At 48.6% G+C, this 17,528-nt stretch overlaps 1 protein-coding gene and 1 non-coding gene across 4 annotated transcripts in view; one reads left to right on the top strand and one right to left on the bottom strand.

The window, feature by feature from the left end:
• LMF1 (lipase maturation factor 1) overlaps positions 1-17,528 on the top strand; it is a 101,776-nt gene that overhangs the window by 59,382 nt on the left and 24,866 nt on the right. For all 3 annotated transcript variants that reach the window (XM_023557560.2, XM_003417699.4, XM_064295311.1), the window contains exon 4: positions 2,978-3,126. In XM_023557560.2, coding sequence (XP_023413328.2) covers positions 2,978-3,126 — 149 coding nt within the window. The remainder of the gene's footprint in view (positions 1-2,977; positions 3,127-17,528) is intronic.
• Positions 2,726-2,796, bottom strand: TRNAG-CCC (transfer RNA glycine (anticodon CCC)). Its single transcript has one exon. It is a non-coding gene; the product is annotated as a tRNA-Gly (tRNA).

Below are 17,528 nucleotides of genomic sequence, written 5' to 3'. Positions count from 1 at the left end.
GCTCCACCATGGATGCTGAGTGACGTTCATCAGAGCTCTTAGATGTAACAGGAAGAGTGGAATCACAGGAACTTCTCACAGGTAGACATTCAAAGGCAAGTGCCATGAGGACAGGTGGACAGCGGAATCTGCCTTCCGTGTTTTCATTCAGACACACCGATCTGCTGGGGTGCCCATGTGGAGATAAGTCCCAGTGCCATGTGGGCAGAGGTGATAGCCGTGGCAGCCTACTGCACCAGCCTTGGGGTGGCCTCGTGGGGCAGGGGTGGGGCCTCAAGGAGGACCTGCTGGGGCTACAGAGCTGGCCATCCAGGTGACAGGAGCCTCATGCCTTTAAAGGTACAAGCTGCAGGGAAGAAGCAGCACCGTAATCATCAACCTCGCCAAAGCTCCGCTAGTCACTTAGAAGAGTAATTAAGCCAGCACTCATGGAGTCATCGGAGTGACAGCTGCCATTGGGTGACGTGCAGGGAACCCATTAGCCTCGTGGCTGGGGGGGGGGCATGGCATCCCCCGAGTCCCTGTCACTCAGCGTGGCACACAGCTGGCGGCACCGCCCTCGTCCCACAGGTGCTGATGACGGCCCTGAGGAGCACTTGCAGGCTTTTAAGAGTTTTTTTTTTCCATTAATTTTTACAGATTATATATATTCTAGGATAGAAAGTTACAAAGCGGCATACCAAAATCCCCTTCTGCTTTGCACAGGTGGCGCTGACAAAGGGCTACAGGGCAGGGTCAGAGGGTTGTTTTAGCTTCTGGGGTAAAAAGGGTACGTTTCCCAGGACAACACCAGGGGCCCTAGTTCGCAGACACCCCCTGGGTTACAGGGCTCCTTCCTGGCGCCTGCTGAGGGTTTCCTCTGTCCACCAACACCTTGCTTTCATCATGGAGCACCACGCAAGCTGGAGACGTGAAAGTGGGCGCGGAAATGCACAAAGTGGTATACCATGGAGGGGACGGGGGTCAGGACCTCAGTGTGTCCTTTAGGGGGACAGATCACCCACAGCACCCTCTGACCCTCCATTCCTCACCCTCAGGTGGAGGCCCTATGGCTGAAAGCCAACATCTGCACTGTTTTTACAGAGGGAAGGCTTACACAGAAACAACTGCAATCTTTCTTAAACATGGAGGCGATAGCCCAGGACACAGTGGGTGTCCTGGTCTGGGAGACCTGGGCCTGGTGTGTGGACAGGAGGCCAGAGTCATGGGGCTGGGTGTGTTGGGGCACCTTTAGTCAGCACCTTTGATCTCTGGGACATTTCATTTCAAAGTTCACATTATAAAATTGGCCTCCTCAAAGAGGTTAGTCCTGGGCTTGCCTGCACTGCTATAAACCTAAGCTAGGAGCCATCCCAGGAATTCCAGAAATAGGAACGCAGAGCTGCTTGAAGGGTGTTTGTGATCCTCCCTTTTCAGGGCATTTGCTGACAGTTACCCAACATCAGGGCCAGTGTAACTGTCCTGGGGTTGGTATCTAACTAAAAACCAAAACCTGTTGCCATCCAGTCAGCTCTGACTCACAGCGACCCCACGTGTATCAGAGCAGAACCGTGCTCCACAGGGTTTTCAGTGGCTGAATTTTCAGAAGTAGATTGCCAGCTTTCTTCTGAGGTACCTCTGGGTGGACTCAAATCTCCAACCTTTTGGTTTTGGCTAGCAGCCAAGCATGTTAACCATTAGCTAGAGTTGTTAAATTGGCCTTTGTACAGCATTGAGACTGGCCGCTATCTCCGTCTCCCTCTAGAGAGAAGGGCCTGAGTGCGGACTGCATGGACACACGAGCTTGGCAGCCACTCTCGATGATGCTCGTGCAGAGGATGGGGTTTCCTTCCTGCCTGCCTGCCTCGCACGGTGCTCCTGGCATCTTGGTGGCACTTGCCAGCCACTGGAGGCCGTATCCCTAGCAGCATGTCGATTGTTTTCTGGGGATATGTTCTCTGCCATGCCTCTTTGAGAACAACAGCTCCTTGTGCAGATGGCACAGCTGCTGAAGTGCAACAGGGTCCAAGCAGAGAAGACAGGAGCAGGTGGGGCAGTGAGACCAGTGAGTGTCAGGGGCTGGAGCCCTGCAGCCAGGGGCAGTGGGGCCGCCATGGGAAGCCCTACGACTCAGGTGTCACCTCCCATCCACCGAACAGGGTTGGAGTCCCCATGCACTCAGAGGGCCCAGCGTGTCCTGATGCAGGTGACTCGGTCCACCCGCATCTCACTTTGGTGCCATTCAGATGGCATCTTATGTGATGTCTTGTGTGCCAAGCAGCGTGAAAGCTCAGGGGGCCTGGCACTCCAGGCACAATGCCATCATGAGGGCCCTGGTGGCAGTGTCGTGCAAAGGCCCGAATATCAAGATCTGGAGCAGCAGAAGCCAGAACCCCGTGGGCTGAGGGCACATGAAGGTCCTGGCCCCAGCTCTGGGTCCCTCACGTAGAGCTGTTCATCGTTTCCTACAGAAAGGTTGCTGTTGTTAGCTGCGATGGAGTCAGCCCCAACTCATGACCGTCCCATGCACAGTAGAACAAACGCTGCTTGGTGCTGCACCATCCTGATGGTCAGTTGCCAATTGGACCGTTGTGATCTCCACAGTTTTCTTTGGCTGATCTTTGGCAGTCAATCTGCAGGCTTTTCTTTCTAGTCTGTCTTAGTCTGGAAGCTCCACTGAAACCTGTTCAGCATCCTAGCAACATGCAGGCCTCCAATGACAGTCAGGTGGTGGCTGTGCATGAGGTGCATTGGCCAGGAATTGAACCCAGGTCTCCCACATGGGAGGCAAGAGCTCTACCACTGAGCCACCACTGCCCCCCTCGGAGATACGCGTCGAATTTTAGATTTAAGACTCACAGACACATCGCACCTCTGAGGAGCAGCTCCAGTCTTGTTTTAAGGACTGTTTGAGTTAAACTGAGTATGGTGAAATTATTTCTTATTTGGCTGTCATTTAACGTTACCTTTTGCATTTCTCTTATTGTACTCATTTTAGGATGGGAATCCCAGCTTCTGGAGACAGGATTCCTGGGAATCTTCCTGTGCCCTCTGTGGACGCTGTCCCGGCTACCCAGATACACCCCGACATCCTGGGTCGTTGTATGGGGGTTTCGGTGGCTTATTTTTAGAATCATGCTTGGAGCAGTAAGTAGAACTTTTACTTGTCTTATTTGTCAGAAGGGCAGAAATTTAACGTCATACTTTGATGTCCTCTTTTAATGTACTTAGTAATTGCCCCATCCTTCTTGGATATTCTGTTCCGTTTTTTTTTTTTTTTCCCATTCCTTTTCCCTTTGCTGTTCAGTTTAGAAAAGTTACAGTGCCTTGTCTTCAAGCTCATGGATTCTTTCCCTGGCTGTGTCTAGTCTCCTGATGAGCCCATTATAGCCACCCTCATTTCTGTTACAGTGTCTGGTTTCTAGCATTTCCTCTTGATTCTTCCTTAGAATGTCCTCCTCTCTGCCTGCATCGCCCATCTGTCCTTGCAGGCTGTCTACTTTTTCAATCAGAACCCTTTGCGTAATATTAATCACAGGCATTTTAAATTCTCAGTCAGATAATTCCAAAATCTCTGCCATGTCCCAGTCTGGTTCTGATGCTTGCTCTGTCTCTTCAGACTGTGTTTTGTCTTTTTGCCTTTTAGCATGCCTGGTAATTTTTTTGTGGAAGGCTGGACATGATTTATCGGGTAAAAGGAATTAAGGTTCTTTTGGTGTCACCCCCTAATGACGTGTGACGTTGACGTAGTGATCAGGTGTGGGGGAGGGGAAGTATTCTTTGATGATTGGATCTCAGTCTTTCAATGAGCCTGTGACCTCCAAGTGCTTCTCAGCTTTTTTTCTTCACCCCTTAAGTGAAACAGGAAGGCTAGAGGGGGCTGGAGTTGGGTATTTCCCTTCCTCCAATGTTAATTAGGCTCTGATAAAACCCATGTTGGTTTGGCCCTGGTCAAGTAGTTTCCCTTAAGAGAGCATTATTTCAAAATGTTTACTTTTCCCCCACCCCTGCTGGAAGCATGAGGGGATTGTTCTCTGAGCTTCACACTGAGAACCTGTTGGAGCTCCTGGAGGTAAAACTCACAGAAGTGTGGGGCTTCCCAGGAGTTTCTGCCTCTCAAGGTCATGGGTTTGGGGAGTACAGAGGGACATGTACCAGCCCAGGGTCAGCAGGCCTGGGGCCAGGGCCAGGGCTCAGGGCTCAGGCATGTGAGGGGCTGCAGTGGCACCAGCGAGGTGGAGGCCTGGAGGGGGTCAGAGACATGTGTGCAAGGCCCCAAAGCACACACCATTCAGAACTGGCATGCTTGGCAAGGTTTCTGGCCCAATGTAGAATTTGAGCAACTACAGACACTTGGAAATACTGTGCTGGGGTGCCCAGGTCCCACAGAAAAATATGGCAACGTATCTAGCTTCATCTTTCTATCTAGTTAGAAAGATAGGAGTCGTTTTCATGGTTCCTTTTAATGAAACACTGAACTTACTAGTTGTCACTGGTCATTACAGAGGAGTTTCTGCCTCTCAAGGTCATGGGTTTGGGGGGTACAGAGGGACACGTACCAGCCCGGGGTCAGCTTTTTTTCTGACATGCTTAGCTGTTCCTCATCTATCTAGGGCTTGATTTCAGATTCTTCCCTCAGTTGGTTTTAATGAATATAAAAATGTATGAAATGTTTGCAAAGGACTACACACAGGATCCTGAGGAAGATGGCAGCTGTTTTAGGTAGGGCAATGTAAAGCTAATAGCTGCCAGATAAAGAGCTGTCAGGCTGTTTTTTTGTGAGGCTTGTGGCACCAAGAGATGAGCAAACCCCCACAATGCCTGACAGAATCCAGCAAATTATCAGCACCTTCGAAAGTACCCTTCATGGCATTTTGATTGACTGTTAGTGCCAGCTGGATAAAAAATTATCAGGTGCATTAAAAGGTATAATTACTTGATTTAGTCTGTATGTTGGCTGTTATCAATCTTCCTGCAAGTGGAAACCACAGAAGACAGGGTTGGCTTGATAAAAAAAGAATGATGGTAGCAAAGTGGCCGTCCATTTAGGAGGTTCAAGAAAACCATGGCAGACGCCAGTGAGTTATTAAAACCACCCAGTGGATGGTGGCTGGAGCTAGTGGGCATGGTGAGCAGGCCCTGCTGCAGGCGCTTCTGCTGCTTGGGCCAGACCAGGTGCCACAAAATTAGAGGGGTGACTGTTTAGATTGTTCAGAAACCAGCCACTTATTTTTTTTGTGGTCTGGAGTATTTCATGTGCCCCTCAGAAGCAGATTGGTTCCTGTAGAGCTGAGTCTCAGAATGTCCAATGGCTGTGCAGGTGAAGACATCTGGGCAGAAAGAAAGGGCAACCTCACAGCCTTTGTGGTCCACCGAAGGTCTAGTCTTTCCCACTGGGGCCTGAGAGGGACTTTCAGTGCTGCTCATCCATCCTTAAGTACTTTTACATTTATCAACTCTCTTAACCCTTTTAAAAACCACATGCAGTGTTTGTGGTGGAGAAGCTGATACCAGGATACCTGTTACAGTTTCACTTGTGGCTCCCAAACAGTTATATGAAAGACCTAGCCCTTGTACCTGTAAATATGACCCTGTTTGAAAATAGGGGTTTTCATCTGTTATGTTAGTGAGGCCAGGCCAAAGTAGGGCGAGTCCTAAACCTCAACACTCAGAAGTGTAATCAGGGTTAACATCGTCAGAAATAAGGCATACTAACATTATGTACCTCCTGATGTGGTGCACCAGGAAGGATACTGCACCACTTAGGTTGTGTCATTGCCAAAAATGTGTGCCTTAATCTCATCACAAGAAAACATCAGACAAACCCTAAATGAGGGACGTTCTTCAAAACTGACCAACATTTTCAGAAGTATCAGATGCAATTAAAGCCTGATTGCGCAGTTGAGATGGTGTCTGCCAGGTGGCTCCATGGCAAAATTACTCATTTCCCCCTTGGTAATTAATAAATAGCTTGGGATAGATACTTTGAGACAATGCAAATATCTTGTTTCTCCTCCTGAGAACAGTCAGATTGGGAAAGACTCAGGGGGCATGACAATTAAATACAAGCAGAATTCTGGATTGGATCCTAGTACAGGAAAAGGTCACTAGTGGAAAAACTGGTGAAATTCAAATAAGGTCAGTAGTTGAATTCATAGTATTCAGTTAATAGTGACAGGAACTTAGGGGCACTGAGCTACTTTCACAGCCTTTCTTTAAGTCTAAGATTTATTCAAAATAAAAAATTAAAGAGAAATATTGTAAGCAACTTTATGCACTTGAATTATACAACTTGGATGAAGTGGTTAAATGCCTTCAAAGACATAGATTACCAAAACTGACAGGAGAAGAAATGGAAAACCTGAGTAGTCCTATAAATTGAGAGCTTTCAAACAAACAAAGATACCTTCCTACTAAGAAAACTTCAGACCCAGAATGCTTTATTATGAGTTCTATAAATTAGTTATTTTAATATTTAAATTTAAAATAATTGTCTTATTTTAAACAATTTAAGGAAGAAATGATACCAATCCTATATAAACTCATTCAGAAAACAGAGTGAGAACCCTTCTAACACACTTTTATGAGGCCAGCATACCTCTGATAAAAAAAGTAATAAGGAAATGTTCAAGGAAAGAAAATTACAGAGCAACATCTTCCAAGAACTTAGACTGTGGAAATATTAGCAAATTAAATGCAGCAGTACATATAAAGCATAATGCATCAAGACCAAGTGGAATTTTTCTCAGGAATGCAAGACTAGTTTAACATTAATAAATTAATGTAATTCACCCAATTACAAGATGAAAGGAGGAAGATATAAAGCCATATGATCATCTCAATAGATGTAGAAATAGCATTAGACATAATCAAATACCCATTCATGATTAACAACAACAAAAACAAAAATTCTCAGCAAGATAGGAATAGAAGAAAACTGCCTCAACTTGATAAAAAACAAGTACATAAAACCTACAGTTGATATCATACTTAATGGTGAAAGATTGAATACATTTCCCGTAAGGTTGGGAACAAGGAGGAAAAGATGTCCACTGTCATTGCTTCTGTTTGGCAATGTAATGGAGATCCTAGCTTGTGCAGTAAAGCAAGGAAAAGAAATAAAAGGCATTAATGCAAAATTGGGAAGGAATCAGTAGAATAGCCTGTATTTGCAGATGAAATGGTCATGTATATAGATCAGAGGGACTCCTACACCTAATAAGTGAATTTATCCAAGTTGCAGGCTTCAAGGTAGATAGACAATGGTTAAGCACTTGCCTGCTAACAAAAAGGTTGACGGTTCAAACTCACCCAGCAGCCTCACAGGAGAAAGACCTGGCACTCCGCTCCTGTAAAGGTTTGCTGTGTGCTGTCGAGTCAGTTCCTACTCCTAGTGACCCCATGTGACAGCAGAACTGCCCCATAGGGTTTCCTAGGCTGTAATCTGGAAAACCCTATGGGGCATGTCTTAACTATCTATTGCTGGTATAACAGAAGTGCCACAAATGGATGACTTTAACAAAGAGAAATGTATTCTCTCATAGTCTAGGAGGCTAGAAGTCCAAATTCAGGACGCCAGCTTCCAGAGGAGGCTTTCTCTCTCTCTGTTGGTTCTGGGGTAAGGTCCTTGTTATCAGTCTTCCCCTGGTCTAGGAAACTTCTCAGTGCAGGGACCCCAGGTCCAAAGGATGTGCTCTACTCCCAACGCTTCTTTCTTGGTAGTATGAGGTCCTTCTCTCTGCTCTATTCTCTTTTTTATACTAAAAAGAGATTGACTCAACATACAACCTAATCCTGTAGATTGAGTCCTGCCTCATTAACATAACTATCTCTAATCCTGCCTCATTAACATCATAGAGGTAGGATTTACAACATACAGGAAAATCACATCAGATGACAAAATGGTAGACAGTCACACAATACTGGGAATCATGGCCTAACTGAGTAGATGCACATTTTCAGGGGACACAATTTAATCCATAATGGGGCAGTTCTACCCTGTCACATGGGGTCACTAGGAGTCAGAAGCAACTTGTGACTACACAGCACATAGTAGCAACAACAACATACAAGTATCAATTGCATTTCTATGTAGTAGCAAAAACTGTTGCAAAATGAAAATTTTAAATGTAGCATTTATAATATAAAATACTAAAAACATAAAATATTTAGGAAATTCTAACAAAAGAAGTATAGCACTTGAACCCTGAAAGCTACAAAACATTGCTCAGAGAAATTTTAAAAGAATTAAATGACTAGATATACCATATTCATGAATCAAAAGTCTCATAGTTGTTAAACTCTTAATTGTCCCCAAATTGCTCTATAGATTTAATCCAACCGAAACATAATTCCAAAAGGATTTTTATTTTTTTTTAGAAATTGTCAAATTGATTCTTAGGTTTATATGGAAATGCCAAAGATCCAGAATAGCCAAAATAATTTTGAATAAGAAGAAAGTTGCAGAACTCACACTACACTATTTCAAGACTTCCTAGAAAACTATAGTAATCAAGGAAGTATGGTGCAGGCAAGAGAACAGATAACCAGATCATTGGAATGGAATACAGAGTGCAGAAATAGTCCCATGCTGAAATCACAAGTACGTTTGGGACAAAGGCACCAAGTCAAATCAGCAGAGAAAGAAAAAATTTTCGATGAATTTCTAGAAAATAAAACGTTTTTTCAAAACAAAAGCCTTTCAACACCTGCATACTCAAACCAAAATCAAGCCCATTTACTTCAAGTCGATTCTGATTCATAGCGACCCTATAGGACACAGTAGAACTGCCCCCATAGGGTCCCAGTCTGTAATCTTTATGGAAGCCAACTGCCACATCTTTCTCCCAAGGAGCAGCTCTGGTGGGTTCAAACCAGAGACCTTTCTGTTAGGAACTGAGTACTTTAACCACCACACCACCAGGGCTCCTCCTGGATACCCATATAGGGAAAAATGAGCCCCAACCCCTCCATCACACCTCCATACGCAAAAATTAATTTGAGATGGATTGCAGATCAAACATTAAAGCTGAAACTATAACGTTGCTTGAAGAGGACATAGGATATTCTTGCCATCTTGGGATAAGCAATGATTTCATAGGCACAGAAAAATTAACCATAAAGGAAAAAATTGGATAATTGTTTTTCACAAAGGAAGCTATGTGAATGGCTATGTAAGCACATGAAAAGGGGTCAGCCTCCGTGGTTACTAGGGATGCAGAGTAAATCTACACAGTGCACAAAGTACATCTTCTGCACACCCACAAGAGTGGCTAAATCACAAAGAGGAACAAAACCAAATGTTGGCAAGGATGTAAGGCAAGAAGGACTCTTCTTTGCTGCTGGTGGGCATTTAAATGGTACACCCATTTTGGAAAAACACTCGAGCAGCTTACTTATCAAGTTCACCTTGCCAGCTGCTCTCGAGTCGATTCTGACTCATGGCAACCCCATGTGTGTCAGAGTAGAACTCAATCCATAGGGTTCTCAATGGCTGTGACCTTTCAGAAGCAGATTTCCGGGCCTTCTGAAGTGCCTCTGGATGGACTTGAACTGTCAACCTTCCACTTAGTAGCCGAATACTTAACCATTTGCACCACCCAGGGCCTCCATAAAGTTAACCTTGTTGTTGTTCGGTGCCGTCGAGGCGGTTCCAACTCATAGCGACCCTAGGAAGAAGGAAACGCTGCCCGGTCCTGCACCATGCCCACAATTGTTGTTAGGCTTGAGCGCACTGTTGCAGCCACTGTGTCAATCCATCACTGCGTCAGTACACCTGTCTTATTATAGCCCAGAACTTCCATTCCTGGATATTTACCCCCGAGAAATGAAAACATGTTCACAAAACAAACATTCACAGCAGCAGTATCCACAAGAGCTAAGAACTGGAAACAACCCAACGTCCACCAATAGGAGAATGGTTAAACAAGTGGTGGTCAGTACACATGGGAACGCTGCCCAGCAATGGACAGAACAAGCTACTCTGCATATAAAGCCAAGGAGACTCCTGTAAACATTGTGCCAACAAGAGAAGGCAGACATGAGAAAGGATGTTCTGTGTGACTCTTTCCTGAGGCTCTAGCAGGCAAAACCAACACTGGCGATGGACTCAGGGTAGCAGTAACCTCTGGGCACTTGGGGAACAGGGATGGTGGGGCCGGGGCGTGGTGGAACTTTCCAGAGTGATGGAAGTGCACTGTATCTCAGCAGGGCTCAGGGCTACCCGGGTGTGCGCCTCTGTAAACACTTCTCCCACTGAACACTTCGGGGCCGTACACACGTTATTTTTCTAAACTTTCTGAACGGTCAATCAGCAGAGGCAGAGTGTGTGGGGAGGGTGGACAACTGGCCCGAAACACAGCAGGGACATCTGTCTGCATGCAGGGCTGGAGAGGCATAGATGCCCGCTGAGCCTGCCTTCCTCGGCCGAGCCCCAGACAAAAACCAGGTGCCTTTTCAGCCCTGTAAAGACAATCAGCACAGCCACATCCTACAGCTGGAGACAGGGCAACCAGGGTAGGAGGCGGGAAGGGTCCAAGGGCCAAGCCAGACCCAGTGGTGGTGATGTTCTGTGTTCCTTCTTGCAGTTACCTGTGCCGGTCAATTTTTCGGAAGTTGATTGCCAGGCCTTTCTTTCAAGGCGCCTCTGGGTGGATTTGAACTGCAGCCTTCCAGTTAGCAGAGAGGGCTTAACCATTTGCACTACCCAGGGCCTCCATCAAGGTTCATAGCTGCCAGAATTTCACCCCAGGCGCTCTTCAAACACCTGTCAACAAAGGCCTTAGTGCACTGTTTCTGCAGCCCTCTGCGCCCCCTGCAGAAACTGGTGCAGACCAGTGTGTTTTTCCTGGGGTGCTGTGGGGCCGATGCCACCTTTGACTCTTGTCCTGTGATAGACTGTGCTGTCCTGGGGTGTGTGTGTAGGCCTCTCTGTTGCTGAAGCCATGGGTGTCAAACAGTGTTCTCATTGCTGGGAATTCTCAGACGTGGACAACACCACAGGGCAGCCTGCTGGATTTTCAGTATGGGCTTTACAGAATCGGAAACCTGAAGACCCCCATCTGCTGCACCGCCCTCCCATGTGGAGGCCAGCAGCACACGTGCAGACTCTGCTGTGCGGCTCCCTCTTCCAGGAGAGCCGCCTCGAAGGGGTCATGAGGAAAAAGAGGAGCCGTGAGACAAATCTGAGAGCTGTCAGTGTAAGAGATGGGATCCACATATTCTCGTGAGTTGTTGGAGTAAGCAGAGATGACCCACTCCTTCCCGAGAGGCTACCTGTCCTGCTGCCACAGTGCTGAAACCTGCTGAAACCTCGCTGTAGATCACATGATGCTTCCTGCTTGTCCCTGATGCTCTCCTGACAGCTGTGATGCCACGGCTTCTGGTAACAAAGTAACTTCCTATCGCAGCTTTGTGCTACTAATACTTTACGTTCCAGTCAAGCGAAATACGAAATACGTTGTTATGATGTGCTGTTGAAATATGTTGTTATGTGCTGTCGAGTCGATTCCGACTCATAGAGACCTGGTAGGATAGAGTAGAACTGCCCCATAGGATTTCTTTATGGAAGCAGACTGCCATATCATTCTCCCGTGGAGCAGCTGGTGGGTTTGAATTTCTGACCTTTTGGTTTACAGCTGAGCACTTAACCACTATGTCACCAGGGCTCCTTTAAAAGGTTTAAAAAAAAAAAAAGCCATTGCCATCGAGTCAATTCCAACTCATAATGTCCCTGGACAGAATAGGGCAGAATAGAACAGCCTCATAGGGTTTCCAAGGAGCAGCTGGTGGATTCAAACTGCCCATTTTGTTTAGCAGCTGAGCTCTTGACCACTGCACCACCAGGGCTCCTTAAAGGAGATAGAACTTACTTTTTAATGCAGCTTTGTTTAAATTGTTATTGTTAGGTGCTATCAAGTTGATTCTGTCTAGTACAGAGTAGAACTGCCCCATAGGGTTTTCTAGGCTGTAATCTTTACAGGAGTGGATTGCCAGGTCGTTCTGCCTCGGGGCCGATGGTGGGTTTGAACCAACAATCTTTTAGTTAGCAGCTGAGCACTTAAATGTTGTCCGACCAGGGCTCCTTCAGTGAAATATACTCAGCTGAAGTTAGCAGTTTTTACTGGGATTCACAAAATTGAGAACAGGTTGGAACAGATTGTTTTTATGTAAAGTAAATGGAGGGAGCGCAATATGAGAGGAGGACAAAGAACAGAGTGAGGATTGAAGAATTGAGGTTTGGGTTTTAGCTTCAGAGACCCTCAGGGCTGAGATGCAGATTAGCTTTGTCATCTCACACCTAGGCATCCCTGGGGCGATGCAAGCAGTGAACACACTGAGCTGCCAGCCAAAATGTTAGAAGTTCGAATCCACGCAGAGGCGCCTCAGAAGAAAGGCTGAGTTATCTACTTCTGAAAAATCAGCCACTGAAAATCCTGTGGAGTACAGTTCTCCTCTGACACAGGTGGGGTCGCCGTGAATCAGTGTCAGGCTTGTAATGCTCAGGGGGCAGAAGAGGGGAGCACGGGCGGTGGGCATGGGTGGGAAGAAGCGGTGAGGCATACAGAAGGCAGGACAAAGGTTCGGCTGCACTGCTTTGAGAGTTTGACCCTTAAGGAGCCAAGTGGCCAGGCAGGGTTTGGAAGATCCTTAGCCACTGGCCTCCCCACCCAGCTGCATCGTGGGTGTCAAGAGTACAGTGTCCCTGCCGCCGTGTGGCACTGAGGCCAGAGCAGTGTGAGATGCGTCTTGTCACCTGGACATCTGGAAAGCCAGCAGACCCTTGAGTCAAGGTGGCTGAGACCATGCACTCAGCAGAGGGCAAGAGGGGCTTGGGGAGGTGAGGGTGGGGGGTATAGGAAGATCCTTCCAGAAGGGGAAGATGCAGAGGACAAGACTGAACAGGACCAGAGTGCGGGGCACTGAGAGCTTGCATGGTGTGAGGTGAGGAGTTGGGCGGGGAGAGCCTTGAATGCTGAATCAGCCCGCTCCCTAGGAGATGCCGCACCACCGTCCTCTGAATCCCGCTTACGGAGGCATCACCCCTTTGGCATCTCCCTGGTTTTCTCTCAGAGCTGCTGCCCAGAGCAGCTGGGGGACAGGGGAGCAGAGGGGAGAGTGGATGGGAGCCCCTTCCCATGGCTGAAGGTCACAGCTGGCCCGAAGCACCCAGCCCTGGGCTTGCAGGTCTGTCTCCTACACCAGAGCCACCTGTGAGCACCCAGGAGGATGTGGTGTCCCTCTTCACATCCAGGCCCCTCACTTTACTCCAGGATTTGGGCCTGGGTGCGCGGGCCTAGAAGGAGCCCCAGTAGCACATTGGTTAAGCGTTTGGCCGCCATCCAAAAGGCCAGCAGTTCGAATCCATCAGCCTCCTCCTCAGGAGAAAGACCTGTCGATCTGCTCCAGTAAAAATTTACAGCCAAGGAAACTGTGGGGCGGCTCTACTCTGTCACATGGGGTCACTGTGAGTCTGAATCCACCTGACAGTGACGAGTGTTGGTCTGGGCCCAGGACCTCACATGCTGTCTGTGAAACTCCGGCACCTGCTGCAGAGGGCATGGGGGTCCCGGTGCAGCGGCCTGTGTGTCCACGCCTGTTTGCTCCAGAGCAGAGCTGTTTGTGGCCTCAATGTCCAGGCCACACCAGAACCGATTCTCCCGAGGGGAAGAGAGCCCATGTTGGGACGAGGCACCTCGATCGCTACTTTCTCTGCTGGCTCAGCAACATCTTTTAATGGAGTGAACCAGAATTGTTCTAAAAGCCGTTGCCATGTTAACGGGCTGCGCGCTTAGCACCTTCTCAGAGACACTGGGCTGCGTGGGAAGTGTAGTAGGTGGGCTGTGCTGAAAGGCTCCTGAGCAGGGTGGGAATGCAATTAGCAAGGGAGAGAGATGAGCTAAGTAACCAGGAGGAAAAAAAAAAAAGAGACTTTGAAGTCAGTGGCATCTTTTGGAGTCCAAGTGCCTCAGTGACATCTTGTTAAGGTAATGCAGTAAGTGCTGGCACGGCAGGCCCTGGCAGGCCCAGGTCCAGCGGATGTTGCTCTCATTCCTTGGCGGGCCTGCCCTCTGCTCAGGCGTTCTGACGCCAGAATGGAGAGCCACAGTTCCAATTTGTTTTATTGCATTAGTGTGGGCAGTGAAGAAAAGGCGCTTTCTCCCGTGGCTTCATCACCTTTCCGACAAGAGGGTTCAAAAGGACAGACCAGGCTCCCCACAGGGGCGGCATGGGAATTTTTGGAAAATGATGTCTCTAATGTCTGATCCTTGGCCTCCCAGTTGCAGCCTTCTGCGCAGCGGGCGGGGGGGGGGTCCACCCTTTGACCTCCAACCTCTGCCCATAGGCCTCAGAGTAGCCCCTGGTAGAGACACGTTGCCCCTTAGCCACCTGTAAAGGCCTCTCAAGCATCATGGCAATCTTCAAAGGATTGCAGGGGTTTGGGGAGAGGTGGAGGGCAAAATAAAACTACACAAAAAGCAGCATCAGTGATTTCTGCATACCTCAGCCCAAATGACTCCCTAAAACAGACCCAGCCTCACTCTCCACACACGCAGACCTTTTGTGGATCCAAGCAGCAGATTTCTATCACACATTTGTTTGCAACAGAACTGGAAGGTGAAGAAAAGTATTAATGCAGTGAAGACAGCTTCCTGAGAGGGCAGCAGCTTCTAGAAGGCAGAGCAATAGAGCATAGAGAAGCCGGCGAGGCTCAAAACAGTTATGGTCCACCTGTACTTCGAAGGCTAGAAAAGGACCTCACAGTTGGTAAAGTGGAGGGTCAGCAAAAACAAGGGACACCCCCTACGGGAGGGGTCGACATGATGGCCGCAGCAGTGGACTCAAACATGCCAACGTTCATGAAGATGGTGCAGGACCGGGCAGCGTTTCGTTCGGTTGCATGTGGGGTCACTGTGAGCGGAGCCAACTCCACGGCAACTGACAGCAGCATACGTCAGAGGCGCCAGGCTCCCATCCGTTTTTCTTCTCATGGTTAAGCTGTTAAGCCGTGACTGCTCTTGGGAGCTATGTGGTGGTGGCTGACTGGATGAGGTGTATGGAGTGGGCAGAGAGCGGAGGTGGCCAGACTGCTCTGCCCACACAGGGGTCCTCTTGACCCCAGGGGCCCACAAAGGGGACCTCCTGGGCCAGCCCTCAGCAGCAGGGGTCCTAGCCTACAGCACTCCCAGGCTCTGCCCCCAATTATTGTGGAAAAATACCTGGCAGTGCCTCCTCCTTTGCCTCAGATCTGCAGCGTGGACTCAGGCTGTCCTCGTCTCCAGTAATCCCATCTAGAGTGGCCAGCTGTTGCATCTAGCTGGCGTTGTCTATGCAAACAGAGCTGACCAAAGCTTGTGCAGAGTCACTTCTGATAGCAAGAAGGTCTTAGGATGTCATCAAGCCACGTGGAATACCAGTTCCTGAGCCATTGATGGCATTTCTAGGTCAGAAGCTGTGTCTCTACCACATGGGGCAGCCGCTGCCCCAGGAGCTGGTGGCACTGCCAGCGGACTGCTTTGTTGGGTCAGCTGAATTTTTCCCTCCACCCACTTGATGTCACAAAGTATTTCATGTGTTGAATTCTCTTTCTTGGTGGATCCCTGCTTCTTCCATACAGCTAACGAGAAGGCTGTGTTGCTTCAACGTGAGCCCATCTGGGCAAACTTCCTTTTCCAGGAAGGCTGATCGGGGGCTGGGATAGGAGGTGCAGACCCCCGCACCCAGGGTGGGAGAGGAGGCAGGTGAAGCCACACCAGCTCTAGGACCCTGCACAGGAGCTGGCTGCTGATGGAGGAAGACTCCCGAGGACCCGACCCCAGTGCACTGTGCTCACCTGGGTTGAACACAGAGGAAACAGAGCATCTCAGATTCAGAGGCAGCACCTGCCTGGACATGAGGAGTCTGGGTGGTGGTCCTGTGCACCCAGCCCAGCTGCTCCAACAGAAGGGACCCAGGATGCCCAGCCCTGGCTGGCTCATGCCCTCCACACGTGCTGTGTGGTGCACCCGTGAGCCCACGCCCACCCATGTGAGCAGCTGGACCTGCCCTCCTGATGTTCGTGGGCACTAGAGGCCATGGCCCCAGCATTTCCAAAGCTCTTACCCCATTGTTCCCCTTCTGGAGAAAGGAACAGGCATGATCAATGCCCTGTGTTGTCCAGTGGCAGGAAGGAACCTACCAAGTAGAGATTCGGCAGCGAATGGACTGGAGCTTGTAGGGGAGATGCACAGCTCTGTTAATGGCTGGCGCCCAGGTCCCAGCGATTCCTTCACCACAGACCAGAGCCCTGGCACCCTGTGTGCTGCCCTGCTGGTGGCTTCTTGGGCCGGCCGGACCAGAGGCCATGGTATGCCATGTTCTGCCTGTGCTGGTGGCCTCTCAGGCCTGGCTGTGGATGTTGGCCTCTTCTGGTTTAATGGGGAAGGGGCTTGAGCAGTGTTAGAAATGGGATATTCACAAGGAGCAGTCAGTCATTGCCTTCCTTTCTGCAGCACGAAACTGGGCCTTAGGCTTTTCTGTGTTTAAATGGAGCTAAAACAGACAGTCGCCATCAAGTCACCCCAACTTATGGCAGCCCTGTGTGCGTCAGAGTAGAACCGTGCCCCATAAGGTTTTCAGTGGCTGATTTTTTTGGAAGTATATTACCAGGCCTTTCTTGTGAGGCACCTCTAGGTAGACTACTACCCTCAACCTTTCAATTAGCAGCAAAGCACATTAGCCATTTCTACCACCCAGAAAACCCGTTGCCATCGATTCCAACTCATAATGACCCTATGTGTGTCAGAGTAGAACTGCTCCATAGAATTTTCTTGGCTGTAATCTTAATATAAGCGGATTGCCAAACTTTTCTTCCATGGCACCTCTGGGTGGGCTTGAACCGCCAACCTTTCAGTTAGTAGTCAAGTGCAAACCATTTGTACCCCCAGGGAGCCCCTCAAATGGAGTTTAAGAACTACGTTCTCAGACACGTAAGCATCAGGAGAGAAACACATCTGCTTGTCCCACATGCCTGCCTGCTACCCACAGACCGTTAGGCCCAGAAGCTTCTTCGGCGGGGCTCAAGAATGTTCTGATATCTTGGGGCTGGCATGCTTCCTCTGTAGCCAACAACAGCAGAACCACCCAGACAGCTGTGGTCACTCGGCTCTGCTCAGGCCTGGTGGCTGTGGGCCTGTCAGCACCATCTTTTCAGAATTAATTTTGGGCTGAAAAAGGCTCAAAGAAGGCTTTGTTCCTTTAACACTTACTCTGGGAGAAAAAAAACCATGGAAAATCTGACATCTGCATTGTCAGGAGAAATCAATAGATGGAAGGAATATAATTACCCTCCGCTCCTGAAAGAATTTTCCAGATTTTTAAAGTGTCTCATATCAGCTTAGGATTTGAATGACATTTTAATTTTCTTCTTTTCCTTCTCCTTTGCCTGGTTTGAATCTCCAAAGAGTATGACTCCTGGGCTCTGAAAGGGTACGGGGAGTTGAGCCATGCTAACGGGGACAGTGTCACATGGAAGTGTGGCCATGTTTTCCTGCCAAGCAGAGTGGCCCTTT

Source organism: Loxodonta africana, chromosome 12 (assembly GCF_030014295.1).
Source record: "Loxodonta africana isolate mLoxAfr1 chromosome 12, mLoxAfr1.hap2, whole genome shotgun sequence".
NCBI classification, from domain to species: Eukaryota; Metazoa; Chordata; class Mammalia; order Proboscidea; family Elephantidae; genus Loxodonta; species Loxodonta africana.
Note: the sequence above shows the minus strand (reverse complement) of the source record. Positions and strands in the feature narration are given on the sequence as shown.